The sequence below is a fragment of the Henckelia pumila genome, chromosome 3, assembly GCF_033568475.1.
Source record: "Henckelia pumila isolate YLH828 chromosome 3, ASM3356847v2, whole genome shotgun sequence".
NCBI classification, from domain to species: Eukaryota; Viridiplantae; Streptophyta; class Magnoliopsida; order Lamiales; family Gesneriaceae; genus Henckelia; species Henckelia pumila.
This window is the reverse complement of record NC_133122.1, coordinates 23476704-23500057: the sequence shown is the minus strand read 5'-3', so window position 1 is coordinate 23500057 and position 23354 is coordinate 23476704. Positions and strand designations below refer to the sequence as shown.

At 35.0% G+C, this 23354-nt stretch overlaps 3 protein-coding genes across 3 annotated transcripts; all 3 read right to left on the bottom strand.

The window, feature by feature from the left end:
• Positions 1-3590: 3590 nt before the first annotated feature.
• LOC140888267 (uncharacterized) lies at positions 3591-4820 on the bottom strand. Its single transcript, XM_073295952.1, has 2 exons — positions 4446-4820; positions 3591-4208 (listed from the first exon to the last, which is right to left on the bottom strand). The coding sequence occupies exons 1-2, from the start codon at positions 4818-4820 to the stop codon at positions 3591-3593; spliced, it is 993 nt and encodes a 330-aa protein (XP_073152053.1).
• Positions 4821-7172: 2352 nt separating this feature from the next.
• LOC140888265 (probable F-box protein At2g36090) lies at positions 7173-7541 on the bottom strand. The gene has a single exon (XM_073295951.1). The coding sequence runs from the start codon at positions 7539-7541 to the stop codon at positions 7173-7175; it is 369 nt and encodes a 122-aa protein (XP_073152052.1).
• A 2736-nt stretch (positions 7542-10277) lies between these two features.
• LOC140888264 (uncharacterized) lies at positions 10278-12108 on the bottom strand. Its single transcript, XM_073295950.1, has 4 exons — positions 12090-12108; positions 11550-11983; positions 10856-11429; positions 10278-10567 (listed from the first exon to the last, which is right to left on the bottom strand). Exons 1-4 carry the CDS (start codon positions 12106-12108, stop codon positions 10278-10280), a joined length of 1317 nt encoding a protein of 438 aa, XP_073152051.1.
• Positions 12109-23354: the final 11246 nt, after the last annotated feature.

Here is a 23354-nt window from a genome sequence, read left to right as displayed (position 1 = left end):
TACGCCCTGTTCATCGCTGCCTTATACGTCGTCACATCGGCCATAAATACGTCATGCTTGATGTCGGGCCTCAAGCCATCGGTGAAGTGTCGAAGCCTCTCTCTCTCTCATCCTCGGCTATCATAGGTACGAAGTGGCACCCACGCTCGAACTGCTTCACATACTCGGCCACAGAGTGATCTCCCTGTCGGAGAGTCAGAAAATCGCGGACCAACCGACCTCGAACATCCTCCGTGAAGTACTTCTCAAAGAACACGGCCGTGAAGTTCCCCAATTCATCCCCGCCACATCCAATCCAATCATGGCGCCCTCCCACCAAAGGGTTGCGTCATCTTTCAGCATATAGATGGCGCAACAAACTCGGTCAGCATCCTGAATCCCCATATAAGCAAAGATCGTCTCTAATGATCGGATCCACTCCTCAGCAGCTAATGGATCATTGGTCCCTGCAAACTCCTTGGGATCCTGCCTGCAGAACCTCTCAGCGATGTCCTCCTCACGGGTCTTCCTAGGCCGATCGGCCTAATGCTCCAGCAGCCTAGTGATGCCTGCTAGCATGTCCACGCTAGCTCTCTCGAATGCTGCAAGTGGCGGAGTTGGTGGCGGTGGTGGAGGTGGCTCCCTCTGATCACCACCCTGGCCTGCACCTCCCTGGTCGGCAACCTCGAGGTCACCATGTCTCAAAAAGCATCTCGGAGCCATGCTACAATTCCCAAATATTCTCACGTAACCGTATTGCATAACTAAGTATTTAATTTAAGAAAAAAATTTAACTAATGGGTCTCATTCATAAGCATATACTTAAAACATTTAAACTCACAGACTGGCGATGCGACATCTGAGCTCCACGTAGTAGGCTAGCTTATCGTCCAAGGACCATGCTTTGATACCAAGTTGAATCGTCCGAAAAATTGAGGGATTATTTTAAAATATAAATTTAAACACCACATATGCCCATACATATATGTGTCACTACTAAAAATAATATTTATTCCACGTAATATCATAAATGTTAGATTGGTTCCCATACATATATGTGTCACTACTAAAAATAATTTATTCCACGTAATATCATAAATGTTAGATTGGTTGAACTCTAGAAATTTTAAAAACGCCTAAATAATTTAAAGGAAATACAAGTGCGCGGAATACGATATCGCAAAATGCGGAAACTACATAGTTTAAAATATCCAAACATTGTCAAATTCATAGCATGAGTAGTAAAAAGGCAAACATGCACTGTAAATAGCTTAATACAGTCCTCAGTCAAATCTAAAAGAAATGCGGAAATAAATACTGCAATGGTCACGGGCAAGCAAGCTAGCAGTGGATGCTCAGAAATTCTCGCCACCAGTCGGGACCATATCATCAGCTACGGTATCAAGCTCACCTGCACCATTTAGATCTAATGAGCCTAGAGGCACAACATGCTCTATAATATACATAACAAGTACTACTAAATAAAACCACATGCAAGCACATGACGCATATAAAAAAATAACCCGAGGATTTTAATGCATGCATGAACGTAAAATCATATGCGTAATAATAAATCATAACATAATCATATCATAATTAAATAACATAAATATGACATGTCATAATCATAAAATATTTGCTGTGGGTCATATCAGTGAAGTGTAACCTAATTCGATTGATCAATCTAAATCCAACGTACGTGGTGGCGGCCTGTGGAGTATACTCCTAACGCCCTATGTCACTTCACCCAACCTTTGGGGATCCATAGGCTTATAATCGTAAGTGAAAAGGTCATCGGGCCTGGTATCCCGACCTCCAGTCCCGTGTTTGTCACAAATCACATCAATTATCCCAAAATATTTTTCTTCACATGCCATCAATTTAACGTGAAACATATGCATGAATCGTGAATTAAAAATATTATTTTTCCTTAAAAACTTTGCCCGTAAATATATATTTAATTTTTTTTATAAAGATAATATTCATATCAAAATATTATGTATACGTCTATTAAATATATTTACGAACTATTATATTTTTGCCACGGCTGGATCGAGTTGCTGCCCCTTAACCCAGGCTCTGGAACTAAGTCCGGTCCAATTACACTTATTTAATTCCTCAAGCCCACATTAAGACCTTAAGCCCAAATAGTTATTTAACTTAAGCCCTATAGAACATTTCTAAACCCAAATTGGGTCTAATCAATTGTGTCCAATAAGATTGGCACAACACTAATTTAACCCAATAAACTGTTGGACCCTAAATAAATTCCTAGACCCAAAAGATTAAGCATAAGGATAACAATCAAATAACTCAATTAATCACCTTGGGCCTAAGATAATCATTTGAGCCCAATACTAACCCAAAGGACACAAGCCCCAATTCACCACTTAACTGATGGGCTCCAACTTAAATTATCCGGCCCAGATAAGTAACCCTGACCCAAATCATGACCCATGAATTATTTGATCCAGACCCAGACCCACTTACCCATGACCCGATCCAATAACCCAGACCCGGCCCAACTCGGACCCAGCCCACCTGGGCCGAGCCCAAGTCACACATGCACAACCCAGCCATCCCTCACCCGTGAATCTCATCTTCTCACCGTCCATTTCACCCTCTCGGCTAACCAGCTCCGACCATCCATGGCCGGGCCGCGCCGACAGGACCATCCCGAGGTCCTGCCGGATCACCTAGCACCAGCCCTGGCTCGAGCCATGGTGATCTTGGCTCGGCCAAGGGCCATTCTCCAGCCCCTGCGCACAACGAACTTCTCTGTCCCTAATCACCAGTAGCAACCCGGAACCACCCAGCTCAACCATTACCGACCGAGAACCACCACAAGACCACCCTTCCTCCTTCGAAACCGCCCCTACGAGGTCACTACTCAGCCACCCGACCAGTAACCAAGTCGAACCAGCCATCGAAAGAAAAAAAACGATGTAAACAAGTGCATAAATCGCAAAATCATGAGCTCAAACCACACACACAAGCCACAACACCGATTTAATCAACAAAAGCACATATTACGATCTAAATGGCGATAGACAAAAAAATTCGAACATGCAGAAATAAGCGTATGGAAATGAAGCTCGCGACGAGGTGATCGAGTTTCCCCTAAAATCTTGAAATTTGGCAAAGATTTCGAGTGAGGTGTGTGCTAGTGAGAGGGATGACGTTTCTCCCTGCTTCTCAGAAGCGAAGAAGGCGAAGAAGATGGAGTTGGGTTAGGGCTCATCAAGCGGTTCAAAAATGGTTGGATCATGGGCCAGATTTTTTTTTTGGGCTTCAACACAATAATAAGCCTTAGCCCACAACAAAATTTTGGATCCAATAATAAAGGCAAATTTTCGGATTTAATAAAAGACCCAATTTTAAAGTACCCTAAAAGCCCTTAAAATGGCCCGATAAAGTGAAAAATGGACTTTTAAAATATTTACATATATAATACCTAAATTTTTCTATGAAATAAAACTTAAAATAATTATTTTAGGCTCTTTAAAATCCTAATTAAATTTAAAACACATAATCATTATAAATAAAAGTCATTTAAACCCTTAATTTATTTTATTATTATTTAAATCTATTTAAAATATTAAATTTCATAATTATGCATACGATTTAACGTGATCCAAATTTGTTAGCTTCCTCTTATTCGATAGAATTTCTTTCAAGAACGTAGCATAACTTGGTATTTGAGCTAGGGCATCTGCAAAGGGAATGTTGACATGGAGTTTCTTGAAAATTTCAAGAAACTTTTTAAATTGATGATCAAAATTTAATTTCCTAGCTCTTTGGGGAAAAGAAAGACAAGAAATATCAACATTAGAATTTAAGTCATCTTCCTTACCTTTCTTACCTTTGCGTGGAGAGGGAATGACTTGTTCTGGTGTGTGCTCTGCCTTGACTTCTCGTTCCTTTGTCTTGACTGTCATAGCTTGTTGCACAAAGATGACATTCACTTCCTTAGGATTCTTCACTATGTCACTAGGTAGTGAGCCTAGCGCCCGTGTAGCGAACTGGTTTGCCAACTGACCCATTTGGGTTTCCACTCTTTGCATCATGGCATCATGATTCTGCAATCTCATCTCATTCCCAGCTATGTACTTTGCAAGCATGTCTTTCAGATTTGACTTATTCTTAGATGGCTTGAAACCCGACGACATAAACTGTCCAGCACCTTGTGGAGGTCTAACTGCTTGCTGAGGAGGCCTTTGCTGTGCAGGCTGCTAGGGTGAAAAGGGACGAGAATTTTCAGCCTATTCCACCCAAAATTTAGGTGACTTCTCCAACCCGGATTATATGAGAAAATGTATGGATTAAACTGCTGCCGCCTTTGGTTCCCCACATAATTCACTGAATCACTTTCAAAAACTGGCTGCCATCAAAAAATGAATCTGGCATGAATGAATGCCACTCGCTGATCCTTCAACTGCCTCAGTGCTTCCTTGGACTTTATTCACTTGCTTTGATGGTGCAGATTTATTTTCTTGCAGTTGAGATACTTGATGAGTCTGTCCATCAAGTTTTGTTTTAATTGCTTTCAGAGAATCCATCTCCAGAAATCCAACTTTCTTTTCTCTCCTGCTGTCTTGCCAACCAACATTGCTTTCAGCCATATTTGAAATGATTTCTTGTGCTGCTGCAGGAGTTGTTCTATAGAGGCTGCCATTGGCAGCTGCATCAAGCATGGAACTAACAAATGAATCAACACCGTAGTAGAAAGTCTCTATTTGTTGGCCTATGGAGAGATCGTGTAATAGACATACTCTCAACATCTTTTTAAATCTCGTCCATGCGGCATTAAGTGGTTCTCCATCTTTCTGCCTAAAAGACATGATTATTCCATTCCGCAGTTGTGTAACTTTGGTTGGTGGAAAATACTTGTGCATGAAAAATTCAACCAAACCATCCCAAGTAGTAATTGATCCTTATGTCAAATCTCGAATCCACTCTATCGCTTCTCCTTGTAGTGAAAACGAAAATAGCCTCATCCGAACAACATCAGAAGTCACTCCATTAAATTTGAAAGTGTCACAGATTGACAAGAATTGCTCCAGATGAGCATTCGGATCCTCAGAAGGCACCCCTCAAAATTTGACTTGCATTTGAATCATCTGAATAATGGATGGTTTAAGTTCAAAAGTGTTCGCCTGAACTTCAGGGCGAACAATGCTGAATCCGTATCCTCCAACTAATGGTCGATGATGGTCCATCAGAGTGCGGTTATTCTATTCTTCAGCCATATCGTCAAACTCCTCTTCAGATTCAGAATTAAGAGCCAAGTTATGCTGCCTTCGATCTCTATGTATACGATGAAGAGTGCTTTCAATCTCCAAATCAAGCGGTATGAGGTCGTCAGAATCTCGAGCACAACTCATATAACATGAGATATATTCCTGAAAAAATAAAGCGCACAAATCAACCACTTGAATAAAAATTAAACAAAGTAAAATAAAAACCTAGTCTCAAATAAACAATAAATCATAATAGTAAACAAATAGTCCCCGGAAACGGCACCAAAAACTTAACCGACGATTTCGGTTGGGAAAATCTAGCAAGTGAACTAGGTCAAGTTATAATATAGTTGGACAGAGTCCAAGTCGATCCCACAAAGACTAATGTTTAAATACTAAGATATAGACTATTCAAATTAATTTAGGAAAATTAAAATAAAGGATTTTTACGAATTATTAAACTAATGAAATAAACTAAATTATTCTAAAGCAGAAGTTTAAATTAAATTAAATGAGCAGAATAAATTTAAGAATGATTCAAATTTTAGGAAAATGACCAGGAACACACAACAGTACCAAACATCGATAATTGTCATGTATTGGATTTAATCAAACAGGACTCATTCATATTCACGACGAAATTTCCTAGAATAATTATTAATCTATTTTTAGAATTAATAAACCTATTTTCATTTAACATTCCTATTATTTCTAATTGAATTTAATTAAAAAAAACGCGATCACGAGTTATGGAATTTTAGCTTTCGCCTAAAATCGCACACTGAAACCGAATACTATTTTTAGTCGGTTTAACCATGTGTTGATCAATATTTTTGTAGCTAAATTCAATCTTTTCTTTTTCAAGTTCAGATCGAACAACTGACATGCAGTTAATTGGCCAGATTAAAAGCAAGAATTATGCACAAATATCAATCAATAAATATTTCATAACTCAAAAATCAATCTATCCATTCCATAAACAAGAATCAATAGTCTGACCCGGTCAAAGAATGACTACTCCATAATATCAAAAAGTTGCAAAATTCTCATGTTTGAATTCATAATAAATAAATAAAAAAAAAGAATAAAGAAAATCTCAGCGATGATGCCGAATCTTGCTTGTGTTCTTCGTTTCTGCTCTCAGCCGTCAAATCTCCAATCTGGCAAAAGTTCAGAAGTCAAAAGTTCTCTTCAATTAGGGCTTTATTCCCTTTTATATTTTCTATAAAAAACCTTATTTTCGTCCAAAATAATGTCCAATATTGCCCAAAATAATCACAGTTCCAAAATTCCCAAATTCTGCACGAATTATTTTTTTCCATATTTGCGATATACATGGGTCCCGGACATGGTCCGTGCCAAGGTCCGTGTATTTAAATTCCAAGCCAAAACATTATACGAAGCTGCACAGACCCCCTTCCAGATGGTGCACGGGGTCCGTGCATTTTTCTGTGATGAACAACCCTTTTTGCGAAGTTACACGGACCCTCTTCTAGATGGTACCCGGGGTCCGTGCATTATTTTTCTTCAACTCTCCATTGCTTCGAAGGTGTACGGACCCTCTTCCAAAGCATGCACAAGGTCCGTGCAATAAATTCTCTTCAATCTTCCTGACCTCTTATGATTTTTCCGTGTCTTCCGGCCAAGTTCCAACGTGTCATTGAATTGTTTGACTTTTTCTTCAATATTTAAGTCTTCTAAAATCTTAGTCAAAGCTACAAACACAAAAAATATGACGATTTAAGCGCACTCTAAATGTCAAATAAGCACGAATACGACAAAATAAAATGCCAAATAAGATATAAAATTCGTGCTTTATCACCCACCCACCCTAAAATGGGGTATATTATGCCAAAAACATAGCAAAACAGGCGTTATTTCACCGTATCCGTCTGCCCCCAGTAGAGCTTCTCATCCCAAAAGATTTTGTAATGGTATTTGTCCATTCTCCAGTCACTTCTCCTTCTCCTCCCTCCCACTCAGAATGTTCCCTGCGCGGTCCTCCATGTACATTTTCACCTCCTTCACGTGTACTTCCCCAGTCTCTTCCCCGCTGCAGGTCACCAACACAGCCCACTGAACCAGATTGCCTCTGGATACGACTACCACTTTCGAATAACGTAGTCGTATGGTGTTACCACCGTTCCACTGCAGAATCCAATAGCACACCGCCTTGTGACTCGCGATGTTGACTGCCCGTTTGTTGTCGGAGTCGATCACGATCCAGCTTACTTTCAAGTGTTTTTTTAAGAGGGACATGCAAGTCTTGCCATTAATGCCGTGGATTTGCAGTGGCACGGGGACCGTCTCCGTCTGGTCCATAAGACGTAGCATTAAAGGGTGATCTAGAAACCCATCTCCTGCGGTTTCTGTTGCCAACACCTTGGAGTATATCACCTCATCTTTTGTAGTAGATGTCCAATGCGGAGATTAATTCCGACGTGCTCGATAAAGTACGGGTTGTTGTCTTGGGGAGTTGGTGGTGCATGGAGGGTGATCATCGCTGCACAAGGCATGGAATTGGGATGAAGCGCAGGCCGTCAATTTTGGTCGAAAAATCATGTGTGGATCAATATTTTGTTCAATCTTCGGACGATTTGGTGGCTGATGGTATCATCTCCTCATACTTGAATTTGTATTGGTGTTTGATAAGAATGGATTCATTTTAAATTCAAATAATATTTGATGAGATTTGAAATCTCTATGAAAGTGAAAAGGGATGAGAAAATAAAAATATTTGAAAGTTTATTTTTATATATTAAATATAGCACACGCAAATATAAATTCTATGTATTTACATATTTATATTACTAGTAAAAGTTATGTGTGTTGCAGGTGGGAATGCTTTCTAAATGAGTTAAGATGAGAATAGATAAATATGCAGTTAGTCAATAATTTTCATGATATTTAGTAAATATTAAATTCAATGTAAAATGATATTTACAACATGTATTATAAAATGAGTGCGAAGAATCTTTGTTGAAAAATTTTATATGTTACAAGTCTAATTGAATTTATAGACGTTGTTGCAAATAATAGTGGTAACAAATACTATAATTTTGTATAAATTAGACATTAAGGAAAATATATAATTTTTTTAAAAAGAAAAAAATATATAATTTGATGTCGTGACATATTTAATAAATAAAATTTAAGAAAAAATATATCAAATAATATATAGTTTTGAAAAATTATTTTACAACTACTGGTTTTGAGAAAATAATAATAATACAAATAATGCATTCTAAATTTTTAATTAAATTACAACGTCTTTTCTTGTTTACATGACGATTTTTCGTTTCTTTCACGATTTTTCGTTTACAGTCCCTTTATAAAAAAAATTAATTTTCTCATCATCTTGGATAATAATTTTTGTGATATTTTCTCTATCAATTATTTTTATTTTTATATCTTTATTCTTTGATTCTTTTGTTGGATTATGCTGAAAAAATTCTTTGCAAGAGTATATTTTATTGTTTCCAACCTCCATTCTTGTGTTATTATCTTCTATTACTTGTAAGTCAATATCGTTAATAATCAATGTGTTATTGGACGTTTTTCTATTTTTAATTTAATGTTAAGTTGTTCGAAATCCACTATTGCAATAAATTTTTTTGCTAAATTTTTACTCGAATTTTGAATGTTTTTGATTAAAAATGTTAACATTTCATCTTGTATTTCAAATGTCTTATCCATTTTGAGAATAAATGTATATTCTTTTTAATTTAGTGCCTTTAAAATTTTGCATTATTTTGAAGTGATATTGTCCTATAAATAAAGAAGATTTTATTAATAATTTGTAATAATATAGAGGATGGAGAGTTTGCTGCTTTATCAAAATTTATAATTGGCGGTAATAATGCAACTCAAATCTTTTAAACCGCACAACAATCAAGCATCATGATTTGATTGTTTTACACAGCAAGGACAATTATTACACTCAACAATCTTCATTATACTTCTTGTAATCAATGAGAATCGAACACATGACCCTATCTTTGATATCAATTGTATGGTTGATCGCTTGTCACTTTACCAAAAGTTTACAGTTTCAATTTACAGTCATGATTATAACAGCTTAAAATAATACATTATCAATAACTCATGTTAGCCTATAGATATAATGTTTTTTATATTTTAATATAATTTTATTTGCAACAATATTGATATTGATTCTTATGCAATTATTAACTAGAATTTCAATTATTTGGTTGATTAATATTGATCAAGTATGACATTTTTGGTACCATGCATTTGTTTTATTTTCTTTCTTATGTATGTTGCTTTGAATCGAAATATATGATTTATTATGTATTTTCTAATAAGTGAGATATTTTAATCAAATTAAATAAAATATTCATTTTGTAAAGTTCTAATTTATGTGTTAATTACTTGTTTTACAAATATTAATTCATGTAATAAAATAATAACATATATAATGCATTCTAAACCTTAATTTAAATTATTAATAAATATTTTCCTCTATATAATGAATATTTTTTTTTTATCTATTTCAAGATTTTTTTTTCATTTATCATGCATTATTTTTTTTTCTATGAAAAAATTAATATTCTTATCCTTTATTAACAACAATTTATATGGTGGGTTTATCATGTAAGTCTCAAAAATTTTCTATGGTATGGTAGGGTTTTTTTTAATAGTTTTCACACACAAATTCTCTCTTCTTCGGCTGAGCAGTCTGTCGGTTTGGAGGTGCAATAGGAAAATTTTGTCAAACAGGGATGAAGTTTCTGAAATTGATGATGCGTTCTCGCTCAACATGATTTTTATTCTACCTTCTTCCCTTTGTACTTCAGCACACACATCACTTAATGATGGAAATTGATTTCTACACAGGATTCTTCCTCTAACTTTATCCAAGTCACGATTAAGTCTTGCCAAAAAAACATACACTCGGTCACCTTCCATACGTTCATGATATTTTGTGCTATCATTTTTGCTCTTCGATTTATCATTATAGCATAGATCTAGTTCCCGCCACAACCTTTTCATTTCATTATAGTATTCGATGACAATTTTTACTCTTTGTCTAGACTGTCATAGTCTATTCTTCAACTCAAATATCTGGGATGAACTCTCCAAATCAGAGTAAATCTCCCGAACAGCCTCCCAAACCTCTTTTGCATGGGTAGGAATAAATACGCCTCCTAATTGAAGGTTCCACTGAGTTAACAAGCCACGCGATACCATGGAGTTTTCAAATTTCAAGCCCATCAGGTAACCTGGACGCCCTTTTTTGCCAGTGACAAATTTGATTGACTGAGCCCACTCCAAATAACTTTTTCCATTCAACTTATAGAAAATCGATTGAATGGAGCGTTTGAACCCTGATTCATAGGATATAGGTTTGGTGCTTTAGCACCTTTCGTACCACCACTCTGGCCTGAAGACATTTTAATATCATAAGGAATAAATATCATCAAATATTTTGACACTAATGAAAATATTTTCTTTATTTTTTCTACATTTATTAGTATATGCCAATTTGCAACAATCGTTACATCCTTCAAATGATTGACACTAAACTGAAGAAAAAAAAAATCCATGGAAACAAACTCGCAACAATCCTTTTTACTGTTAATACAATGTGCCAGATTTTTTCTTCCCAAAAATACCTGGTCCATATGTTGAATACACCGCATCAATAAGGAGGGGGAATTGCAATAACATGAATGATGCCACGGGGAAGCAAGCTAGTATGACGATTGGTATCAGAAACAAATTAGAATTTTCCTGCACTGTAATATATATAGTTATACTGAAGGCAACCACCATGAAGATAATAGAAGTGAAGAGGGTAAGAAGTCCGATACATAATCTCGTCGGTAAAAGATACAAAAAATCTTCTTCGGCATATCGGGAAGTGAGGATGGATAGGAACATGAGTAGGGATGTGGCAGATGAGAACAAAGAAACAGAATCTGACAAAGCAAAAGTAATGAACAATTTTCTCTTAACAAAAACTGGTATGCCATTGTTGCTAAATCCTCCTGGCACTGTGAAGGCAGCAGCGAACACAACTGTAGCAATCAATGCAGCAGCAATGCTACATGAGGTAGCAGTGTCTTTCATCCATTTCTCTCCTTGAGATTTCAACTCTTGGTGCTTCTCAGTAAACAACATCTTAGGAGTTTTTCCTTCATTGTTTTGCATTGTCCTGCGGGATGGGGTGACAAAATTTTCCATTTCCTATACCAAAGGTGATTAATTTTGTTAGCAGAAAAACAATTGGTGTAGTTGGATTATATGTTAAAAAATTCATAGGATATATATTATTATAGAATGTTACACGGGAGATATAATATGTACCTTAAACCATTGTAATTCACGTTGCATCTGTAAAGCTGCACCAGAAACAAGATTAAGCTTATGAGTAGGGGCTTGTTCTCCACACATGTGCATATAATTGTTACCGGAAGAGTCAACATAGTTGTAAAGAAAATGTTTTCCTTCCTTCATCTGAAGGAGATTAAAAACAGTTTCTGAGCGTTCTCTTGCCGCAACGTGAAATATAGTGGCTTCAGTTTTTGTGTCAATAGCATTAATAGCAGTTGGAAACATCTCTAAGATGACCTCCACAACCTCAAAAATGTCATTGTGTACAGCCAAAAATAAGGCTTTTTCGTAAATAGTTGAAGCTTCACTGGAAGGAAAGGATTCTAGAGCTTTGCACAAGCATCTGACGAGTTCTATTGCTTGTTGATGCATTACTTTCTTTTTCTTGATTCTCTTCACAAAAGGGACTGTAATACATTAAAAAAAAGATGAAAGCTTAGAACCGAGAGATCTATGTTGACAAATAAGGTATGCATACAAGTACAAGTTACAAAATTCAGTGAAACTGAACACCTTTTTGCATAAAGTTCATATTATATATGACGTATAATTTACGAAATGCTTTAGTGGGTTATGGGTATAGTTACTTTGAAGGGTAAACATGATATAATTAATATTTTGGGAGTTCAGTAAACATTAGAGAGAGAGAAAGAGAGAAAATAAAATAATCCAGAAAAAAAGTTATCGATCGGATGAAGAATGTAAAATACTTACTTTTGTAAATAATTCCAAACCAACTGAACTTCTTGGTTGCTTCATCATTGGAACGTAAATTCCCAATGTCATTCGTTGTTGACGTCAGAATAATACCTTGAGAACACAAGAGAAAAATTAATAAAATCATTTATCCCATTTAAGGGAGATAGATAATAGATTTCACAATAATATATCTCTTGCACGGGATATATTATTTGTATATCATGTATAAAGGGTGAAACAAACTTAAAACAAACACACTGCATACTTTACCAATTAACACACATCAAGGCGATAAAAGAGCGATAGGGATAGAAGAGAGGAGAGTGAGGACTCATGCTCATGTTGTAAAATTAAGTTCTCGGATAATTCCTTTGTAATCGACCTTGTAAGAAGATCGATAAAGTGGTCGTTCTCCAGATGAAGTATGAAAAATCATTGGTCGAACCACGTAACTCTTGTGTGATCTTTAAATTCTTATTTATTTTTTTCTATGTTTATATGCATTGTTTTTAATCAATTACTTCTTACTTTCTTGGTGATTTGATAGAAGAATTGCCTCGTATTATCTGATCTAGTGAATTGAATGTTTTATTTTTAATTAAATTACAACTCTCGCAGTTTGTGGGAAGGGGATGTACACACGATATGATAGGATATATGAAATTTGATATAGAGATAATTACAGGAAAAACTGTGAAGACCCAAAAAATCAGTGCAAATCAGTGAGCATTTGAAGGACGAAAGCAGTTTAAGATGAGAAGCTGAATTGGACCAGTCAGAAAGCAGTCCGAGTTGAGCAACTGAACAAGACTAGTCGAAGAATAGGAGCAGTCAGGCCAGTTCCAATTGGCCAGTCCAATTGGGGCGTCCAGCTGCATGCAGCAAAAAATCTTCAATTTTGTAACCGACATAATCACTCCAAATAAAGCCAAATCAAGGACATTAAATGGTGTGTAATAACCGTATGTGAGCCTATAAATAAGCACTCAGAATTTTGATTTAGAATTGCACAAGATTCTAAGCAAATACACACATAGATTCAACTAAGAGAATTCAGTAGAGCGTCCAGTCGAGTTTTACCTCAAGAATGACCGAAATTTCTGTTAGCAATTTACGGTAAGTGAGCTTATGATTTAAAAATTAAAGAAAATTTAATTCCTTGATATTATCGATCTTAATCATGAATAAAATTTTATTTTGCTTTCTAGACAAGTTAAAATATTTGACGAATATTGAGTGTATATTTCGAATATTGTATGAAATATATTTGTCATGATTAATTATATCTTGATAAGGTTGTTAATTGATATATTATTGTATTATCAAGATATGATATGATTTGATAGAGTTTTATTCCTACTTAAACATGTTTCTTTATTCATGTAGGACTCTATCTAAGAAAACCTTCAAGACTTGGATTCCAATCTTAAAAAGAAGGATTTCATGCACAAGAAAGACACGCTTCAGACGCATAATTCTCAAAGCATCGGCTGAAGAAAACTTGTTAAAGAATTGAAGATTTCTGAAGCAAGGTTTTGCAACCTTCGTTGTTGCATGTCCCCGTGTTGCTGTTAGTATTGAAGACAACAGAGACAACACTGTGGGAATAGTGTTGATCGAAGATATTTGTTGTTCTTCAATTTAGGCTACGAGAGTTGCATCTATTTATTTTGTACGCTGATTTTATAGCATGCAAGATTGATTTCTCAACTTGTTGAGAAATTTAGGATTTATTGATTTTTCATAAAGTCACTATTATTGGTTTGTAAGACTGATTTTACATTTTCTAGTGATATTTAGCCCTAAGGCACCCGCACGAGTTTTTATACTCGTGCAAAATTAATTACTTGTGTTTTATTTTACGCTATAATTTCCGTTGTACTGTGTTGTTGTTGGCGTTACAACACCAAGTACAAAACTGCCTATTTTCACATAACAAACCACGTATACCGTTTCTTTCACGTGGTATCAAAGCCACCACTTGACTTTACTAAGTGTGTTCCTGGTTTTTGTTAAAGGTTTGTTATGGATACTCCGTACACAAATGTTGCAATTCGTCCACCGATTTTGAATGGGACAAATTACGGCCCATGAAAATTGAAGATGATAATATATATACAATTTATTGATTCCAGGGCTTGGAAACGTGTTCTTGATGGTTGGTCACCGCCAATGAGAGACGATGATAATCCTGGACCAAAACCAAGAGCACAATGGACAGTTGATGAAATCATTGCTTCTAATTATAATGCGAAAGCCATTAATGCTATTTTTACTTCTGTGGACATGAATATGTTTAATCTAATTGGTACTTGTATTTTTGCTAGGGATGCTTGGGAGAAACAACAAACTCACTTTGAAGGCTCAACAAGTGTTAAGAAGACTAGGATGCGTCTCTTAACTTCAAATTTTGAGAAACTGAGAATGGAAGAAACCGAGACCATCATGGAATATAATGGTAGATTGAAAAGCCTTGCGAATGAAGCATCTGTTCTTGGTGATCCTATTTCCAACAAACGACTAGTAAGCAAAGTACTTTGTTCTCTCCCAAAAAGGTTTCACACCAAAGTTTGTGCTATCGATGAATCCAAGGATACATCTATAATGGGTTTGGATGAACTAATCAGCTCTCTTCGCACTTATGAGATGAAGATGGAAGTAGAAGATGATCACAAAGGTAAGTCTATTGCTTTTTTCAAGTGTCTAATGATACTTACAATGATTTTTCTGATCTCAAAGCTGACTTGATTTCCTTAATCTCAAAAAAATTCAATGATTACCTTAAGGTGATGAAAGAGAAAAAGAAAGGTGAAAAAGGTGCTCAACCTTCAAAGTTTCCTAGTCTACCTACGTCTAAAAAACCTCAGAAACCAACAACTACTCAAGGATCTCGTACAAAGTACGAAAGTAAGAACTAGTCCTCAAGTAAGAATTTTGATAATTTTCAATGCAGGGAATGTCGTGGATATGGACACTATGCGTATGAGTGGGCCAATCGTCTTCGATAAGGTATGAATGTTTCCCTGAGTGATGAAAAGTCTGAGGAAGAACAAGAAAAGGATGAATAGGTAGATCTTATTTCTTTTACAGCCTTGCTGGAAAGTAAGAAAAATTTTAAGGTGAATCCTTATGGTGTTGGCTCCGGTGTTGCAACACCTGGGTGCAACACAGTTCAAAATTTTGTTTGTCTTGTTGCTTCTAATGCTGATGGTTTTAGTGTTCATGAGGAACAAATAGCCGATATGTCTACTATGGAAGGTATCCATAAACTTTATGAGGAGTTGTATTGTGACTGGATCAAAAGAAACAAACTAAATACAACTCTCTATAAAGAAAATACCAAATTGAAAGCTGCTGTGGCTAGGCTGGAAGTTCTCATGATTAAGAAAGACATGGAATTGGGATTGGTGAATGGTGAGCTATAAAAGGCAAAAATAACTCTTGCCAGATTTAATTCAAGTTTGACCAAACTTGACTCTATCTTGCCTATGGGAAAGGATGATAAGTTTGGACTTGGGTTTACAGACAGTGTGTTTGAAATTGGTGAATCTTCCAAATCACCAGTGTTTATGAAGGAAGGTAGTAATACTTCTAACCAACCTTCAGTGGCTTCCCAAGGTAAGAAATCTATACCGGAGAAGAATGTTCTTGTCCCAAAGCCAAAACAATGGAAGCGTCCTTTTGTGTCATTATTGTCTCAAACCTGGTCACATCAGGCCGTTTTGTCGTAAGCTAAAAAATGACTATCTTTTGTGCGAATCTAAGAAGGTGTTGCCTCCCGTGTTGCACAACACCAAGCGCAACACTGGCAAAAAGGGACCTACTGTGAAGAAAGTTTGGGTACAAAATTCTGATGTTAATGTTTTGTTATTTATACTTCCTTGAAAGCTAACACTGCAGGAAATCGGTATTTTGATAGTGGAAGCTCTAGGCATGATAGATTTGAAAGATCACCTCACGGATTACGTTGAACTAAATGGTGGTAAGGTAACCTATGGAGGTGGTGGAAAATGAAGAATTGTTGGCAAGGGAACACTCATTGTGGAAGGATTTCCAAAGCTTCACAACGTTCTGCATGTTGAAGGACTTAATGCAAATTTAATTTTGATTAGTCAATTATGTGATGATGATTTCCATGTGAAGTTTGATAAGAATATTTGTGAAGTTTTTGACAATGCTAACCGATGTGTTATGACAGGTAAAAGATCAGCTGATAATTGCTACCAACTCGGTGAGGAATTGGCTTGTAGACATTCAAAGGTTGATGATTTTAGTCTATGGCACCAAAATCTTGGGCATGTGAATTTCAAGACTTTAAAGAATTTGAGTAGGTTTGATGCTGTCAGAGGACTACCAATTCTAAAATTTGGTGTTCCATACATTTGTGGTGCATGCCAAAAGGTAAGAAAACCCGTGTGTCGCACCCCATGTTACAACACTGTGAGACAACACGATATCTTGAACTTTTACATATGGATTTGAAGGGTCCTATGGAAGTTGAAAGTTATGGAGGTAAGAAATATTCTTTAGTATGTGTTGATGATTTTTCTCGGTTTACATGGGTAAGATTTCTTAGAGAAAATTCAGATAGTTTTGATGTTTTTAATAAATTGTTCAACAAGATTACTAATCTGCATTCTTTGACAGTTGCAAGGATCAGAGCTGATCATGGAAAGGAATTTGAGAACTCATATTTTTCTTCGTTGTGTGACAAGAAGGGCATATCACAAGAGTTTTCTGCTCCTAAAACTCCTCAACAGAATGGCATAGCCGAAAAGAATAAAATGACGTTGTAGGAGATGGCTAGGGTGATGATAAGCTCAAAAAATATCTCCAAGAGATTTTGGGAAGAAGAATTAAACACAACATGTCATATTTCCAATCGTGTTTAATTGAGAAATGGTTCTTCGATGACATCATATGAGATACTCATGGGAAAGAAGCCAAATCTCAATTATTTTCATGTTTTTGGCTGTGTGTGTTATGTTTTAAATGATAGAAATCACCTAGCTAATTTGATTCCAAAATTTATAAATGTTTGTTTCTTGGTTATTCTACTAATAGTCGTGCATATAGATTGTATACCCTAAGAACCAGAATAATTATGGAATCTATTAATGTTGTTTTGTATGATGGTGCAGATCTCAAAGGAAAAACTGGTGAAGATGATATTGAGGGCTTGCTAGAATTTTCTATCGAACAACACAGTGTTGTCCCTAATGTTACAACACCAAGCACAACACTGTTCCTCCAGAAACTGTTCATGATAAAAATTCTCAAAATAATGAGGAAACTGAGGTAACCACTGAAAAGGACATTCCAAGCAAGATTCAAAAAAATCAACTTGCATTTCATGCACAAGAAAGACACGCTTAAGACGCATAATTCTCAAAGCATCGATTGAAGAAATCTTGTTAAAGAATTGAAGATTTCTAAAGCAAGGTTTTGCAACCTTCATTGTTGCATGTCCCCGTGTTGCCGTTAGTATTGAAGGCATCAGAGACAACACTGTATGAATAGTGTTGATTGAAGATATTTGTTGTTCTTCAATTTAGGCTACGAGAGTTGCATCTATTTATTTTTTACTCTGATTTTATAGGATGAAGTTTGATTTCTCAACTTGTTGAGAAATTTAGGGTTTATTGAATTTTCATAAAGTCGCTAGTATTGGTTTGTAAGACTGATCTTACGTTTTCTAGTGATATTTAGCCCTAAGGCACCTGCACGAGTTTTTATACTCGTGCAAAATTAATTACTTGTGTTTTATTTTACGCTATAATTTCGGCTGCACTATGTTGTTCTTGGTGTTACAACAAGTAAAACACTGCTAGTTTTCACATAATAAACCATGTACACCGTTTCTTTCAAAAAAATATATGATATTATGCCTTAAAAGATTCCAACATATATGTTTTGAAAAGTATGAATTTCGAAATTTGGTCGATGATGCACTGATGTTTGTGAACTAGTAGTAGGAATATATATTCTGAATACTTTGCTCTGTTCTGTTATGATTTCTCACCCTTTAAAGGATAAACATACAAGGGGCTGATATATGTTAGCCACAAAAATCATGAGTAAACTAATGCATAATTTTATTTTGTAATTTTGTGAATATATATGATTCTTTTTTTTATATGACAGTGTATATGTATAAGATTTCTGTTAAAAATTGATGTTAAAAGCTGGGATATTTCCCCTATTTACTGAGTGACACACATATCACTCACCCACCCAAAACCATATCAGATAGAAACGAAGAAAATATTGAAGAAGATGAACAAAACTAGTTTTGGGGCTGGTGAAGAACGATCGAGACTCTGATGTTGTTTAGTTATGTTTAGGAAAAATTTCATATATTACTCTTGTGAAATCCCGGGTTTGCTGATAACCCCCTATGAAATTTTTTTAAACTAATAACCCCCTGGTATTCTAGATATGTAGCAAGCAAACCTTTACAGGTAAAAAATGACGAAAATACCTCTACTTAAAAAAATTATTAAATTAATTTTTTTAATATAATTTTATTTTTAATTGAATAAAATAATCAAATTTTAGTTAAATAACTATGAAACTTATATATAATTATTTTATATTAATATTTTCATTTTTTAAGCAGGGATATTTTCGTCATATTTTCGTTATTTTTAGCTGAAAAGGGTGTGCATGATAAATATCTAGAATCACAGGGGGTTATTTGCTTAAAAAACTTTCATAAGGGGTTATCAGCAAACGTGAGATTATACAGGGGTAATATATGCAATTTCCCCTTATGTTTATTTCAGCCGCTGCATTTAGAACTTGTAATTTTTGTTTTGAACTGTAAAGGAAATTCAATTTCCGGTTTATGGAAAGAAAAACCTTGTAATCTCAGTTTTTGAATGAAAAGACTAGTTATTCTTGAAATGTATATTTCGAGGTTAGTTATTTAATGTGAAAACGTTAAATAACGCCGATGTAAACTAGGCCCAGCTTTGGGGTGTGACAAGAATGACTTTGCATTGTGGAGAATCAGGATTTGGGTGAACTTGGCGCAACAAATATTAATTAAGTGAGGAAGTAAGGAAAAAGAAGGAACTTTCAAGTACGATTAAGGACAACAACAATGAAAAAATTAAATAGTAAGCACAGTGAGCGATCATTCTCGGCCTAGGGGAGACAAACCTCTTAGAGAAGTGTAGAGAGAAAAATCTGCTTCTGCATGCAGTACATGTGGCTCATTGACAAAATTCATATACATGAAGCAAAGACTATATTCGTTCAAAATTTGAGAATAGAACAATCTTGAGGATCGTTTAACAAATTCATTAATGTCTTGGATGATCTCGAAGACATTGAAGTGAAAGTAGAAGGGGAGGATAAAGCACCTAAACTATTAAATTTTCTCCCAAGGTGAGAAATTTAAGTATGTTATGTTATATGGAAGGGGACAATCAATCTCTTTGCTTTCAAATTTAATTTTTAGTAAAATGACAACTTATTCAAAATTAATTTATCTTTTTATCACATGAATTCTTGAAATTTTATATAATATTAATTAAGAAATGAAAAAAAATTGTATAAATGCACAAAAAATGTTAAAAGATGTATGGAAAGGAAAATTATATAAAAATGCATTTAATTTTTTGTAAAAAAAATAATTCTTATATTTAAAAATGATTGAAATTTCATTAATTCCATTTGAAACTCATAAAAACTCATATATAAATAAAATTTAAAGCTTAAAAAAATCTCCAAAAATATTTATAAAAATTGAGAGCAATTGTATAATATGATAAATTTTTTAAAGCTACAAATATCAATTTGTAACTTTAAACAATTAACAAAAAAGTAAAGCAGAACAAAATATCTCAAAATTGCTTCTAACTTTTGGTTAAAAACCATAAGAAGTTGAAGCAGATGCTGGTATTCACAAACACTCCAAAGCACTTCCAGTCTACTAGAAGTCAAGAAGTGTTTCCGGTAATTAAGTTCTCTCAAGCACTTCCCAAGTCATTATGCAATTTGACCTAAAGAGTTTGTTTGAGTGCAATAATTGTCTCTAGTGGGTAGAATGATCGAACAATGGTGCTTGGGCTGCTGTGCGGTTTAAAATAATATTTGAGTTGGATCATTACCACTAGGTATAGCTTTTCATTCCGACAATTGGTATCAGAGCCAGATTATAAGGTGCAATAATTGTCTCTACTGGGTAGAGCGATCGAACCATGACACTTGAACTGCTATGCGATTTAAAAGATTTGAGTTGCACAATTACCACCAACAACTATAGTTTTTTATAAAATGGAAAGCGATTGGTCTTATAGAGTTACACATAAAGACTCAATATAGTGGAGAATCTCAAAGTACGGGCTCACAATCAGAGAGAGACATGAGAAAATAACTCAAAGAAACCATGCAAACAGGTAAGATTTAAAAGCCAAGTGAAATTCATGCTTTCAGTGTCATATGGAGGACCGTTTCAAAAGGAACTGTCTCGATAAAGGGAAGAAGACACTACACAGACAAAAGGATAGTGGTTAGGTTGTATTGGGCCTAAGATGCCTTTGAATCAGCTGAGGCTTTGATGGTGGCAGAGAACAACTTAACCAATGAGTGGATATTCTAGACTTCGGTTGTACATTTCAAGTGCCAGACAAAAGTCATTGTTCCCAGAATTAACAAAATCAGAGGAATGAATGTTTCTCTTGTCCCTTGGGTAACAACAAGTCTTCTAAAGTAAAAAAGGACTGGTTCAACAAGGATAAGAATGCATAATGGTGTAGACAAAATTCACAAACACGTTAGACATGTGCTTGAGCTCCGAAGGAACCTGATATATATGACTAGGGACACTTGAATCGAATGGTTAATATACATTTAAATACGAGAACAGATATTTGAAAGTGACAAAAGGATTATTAGTGGTAATGAGATGTGTTGGGTTGAACTCCTTATATGTTTTCCAAGGAAAAAACAATGATAGGAGGATATGCTATGGCACATGAAATTCAAGATAAATCAAGCCTATGGCACATGATACTTGGTCATGTAAGTGAGAAAGGGCTAGTTGAATTGTCTAAACAAATCCTGTTATGCAGTGACAAATTAAAATATCAGGGCTGGAATATAATTATGTGAGTATTGTGTTTCTGGGGAAGACGAAGAGAGTTGAATTTGGACAAGGTAGACACTACCAATGTTTTTATAACCTGACCGGTGATCGAACCGGTCTACCTTCAAAAAACGGTCCAACCGGTCCGACCGTTTTAATCGGATGGTCGGATCGAAAAATCGTTTATATAATATAATATAATTAATAATATTTTTAAATTTTAAAAACCTACAAGATGTATATAAATAGACAAAAATATATATATCATAGTTTAAAAAATAAATAACTATATAAATATATTCAAAATATTAATTATAGTTATATATATTTTAAAAAATAAATAGATAAATAAATAAAAACTCTAATAACACTAAAATAATATTTTTAACGAAGTACAAATTCCAAATAATCATGTATATATATAATAAAATATTAATTAATGATTTTAATTTTTTTAAAAAAACTAATTTTTAAAAAAATAAAAAAATTCTGAAAACCGGTTCGACCGGTTTTTTGTCCAGTTCTTGGCCGGTTCGACCGGTTTTTGACCGGTTCTGAGCGGTTGAACCGTTTAAAATGATTTTTGGGGGTGTTCCGGACCGGACCAGTGACCGGTGACCGGTCGAACCGGCCGGTCCGATCCTTTTGAAAACAGTGGACACTACAAATAAGCCTCTTGAATGTGTACGTTCGGAACTATGGGGCCGCTTCTAATTAAGATGAAAACTCATGGTGGTTGTCGTTACTCATGTTCATAGTAGATGATTACTCCATAAAAGTTTGGTATAACTATGAAACCCCAGATTTTTAAGGCTAGAAGATATTAAAATATTGAAGGTGATTGTACCAAGATAAATTAATATAAAAAATATTTGATTTTGGAAGTTTGCATATTTTTCAAGATAAAATATATACAAGATAAAAAGATTTGATATATCAAGTTATCTGAGATATTGAAAGAATCAAATCTTGGAGATAGAGTCCTATTCAAATTTTGAAACTTAGGTATCTTAGTTGATCTTTACTACTATTGGTGCTTATAAATAGACTCTCAAACCTTCAGAATAATCACACTACAATTTCTCTCAAATTTCATGTGAGACAATATGGAAGAGTAGGCAAAATGTTGCAGAGATTTTCTTGAAGTTTGAAAAAGACTACCTATGTCCTAGAACCACTGTTGATGCTACAGAGTTCAGAATCCGATCTCTACTGTTCATATTGTAGCATAAGATGTTATAAATATGCAGTCCAAATTACAGCCCAATCCAATTAATAGAACATTTTATACGATTTTTTCAAGAATTCTAGACAGATTCTACTCGGGAAAGAAGTAGCTTCAGTTTGTGGACAAGACACAAATCCAAACATCGTTGAAACCAGATCTTCACAGTTCACAATTTAGATAAAATCCTTAAAAATGTTCATACCAAATTTAAATTCGATCCGACGGTTTGATATGTCTCTAACCTACCAAGAACATGACTGAAGTTTTGATAAGTGGGCTTTTGTATGTATATTTCTTGACTTGGTTTTAAAAATATTCATTTTATGAGTCATGGTATTTGGTTCTCAAATTTTTGTTCGAGCATGTGTCCTTTGTTCATGTCATGTTGGTTCATGTTGTGTCATGCATGTTGTCGATCACAGTTATGATTCGAATGGATATGGTAATGATATGACCCTTATACGGTGGGATTGTAACCGTTGTACGGCCTCACTCCTTAGATGATTGACATATAGGACATGGCCTCGCTCCTTAGAGGATTAACATATAGAAGACAGTAAACCATGGAAAGGAGATGAATTTCAGTGCTTATGTTCATGTGTCGAAAGTTTATGTATCATGATGATGTTTCGGCCTGAAGGGCCCAAGTATTGAGTTATGTTTATGTTTATGTTCATGATGTTTTGTGTTCCTATGGTTATGCATATATTTGTTAATGTTTCAAACGACCCACTTGCTGAGCGACACTCAGATCTCT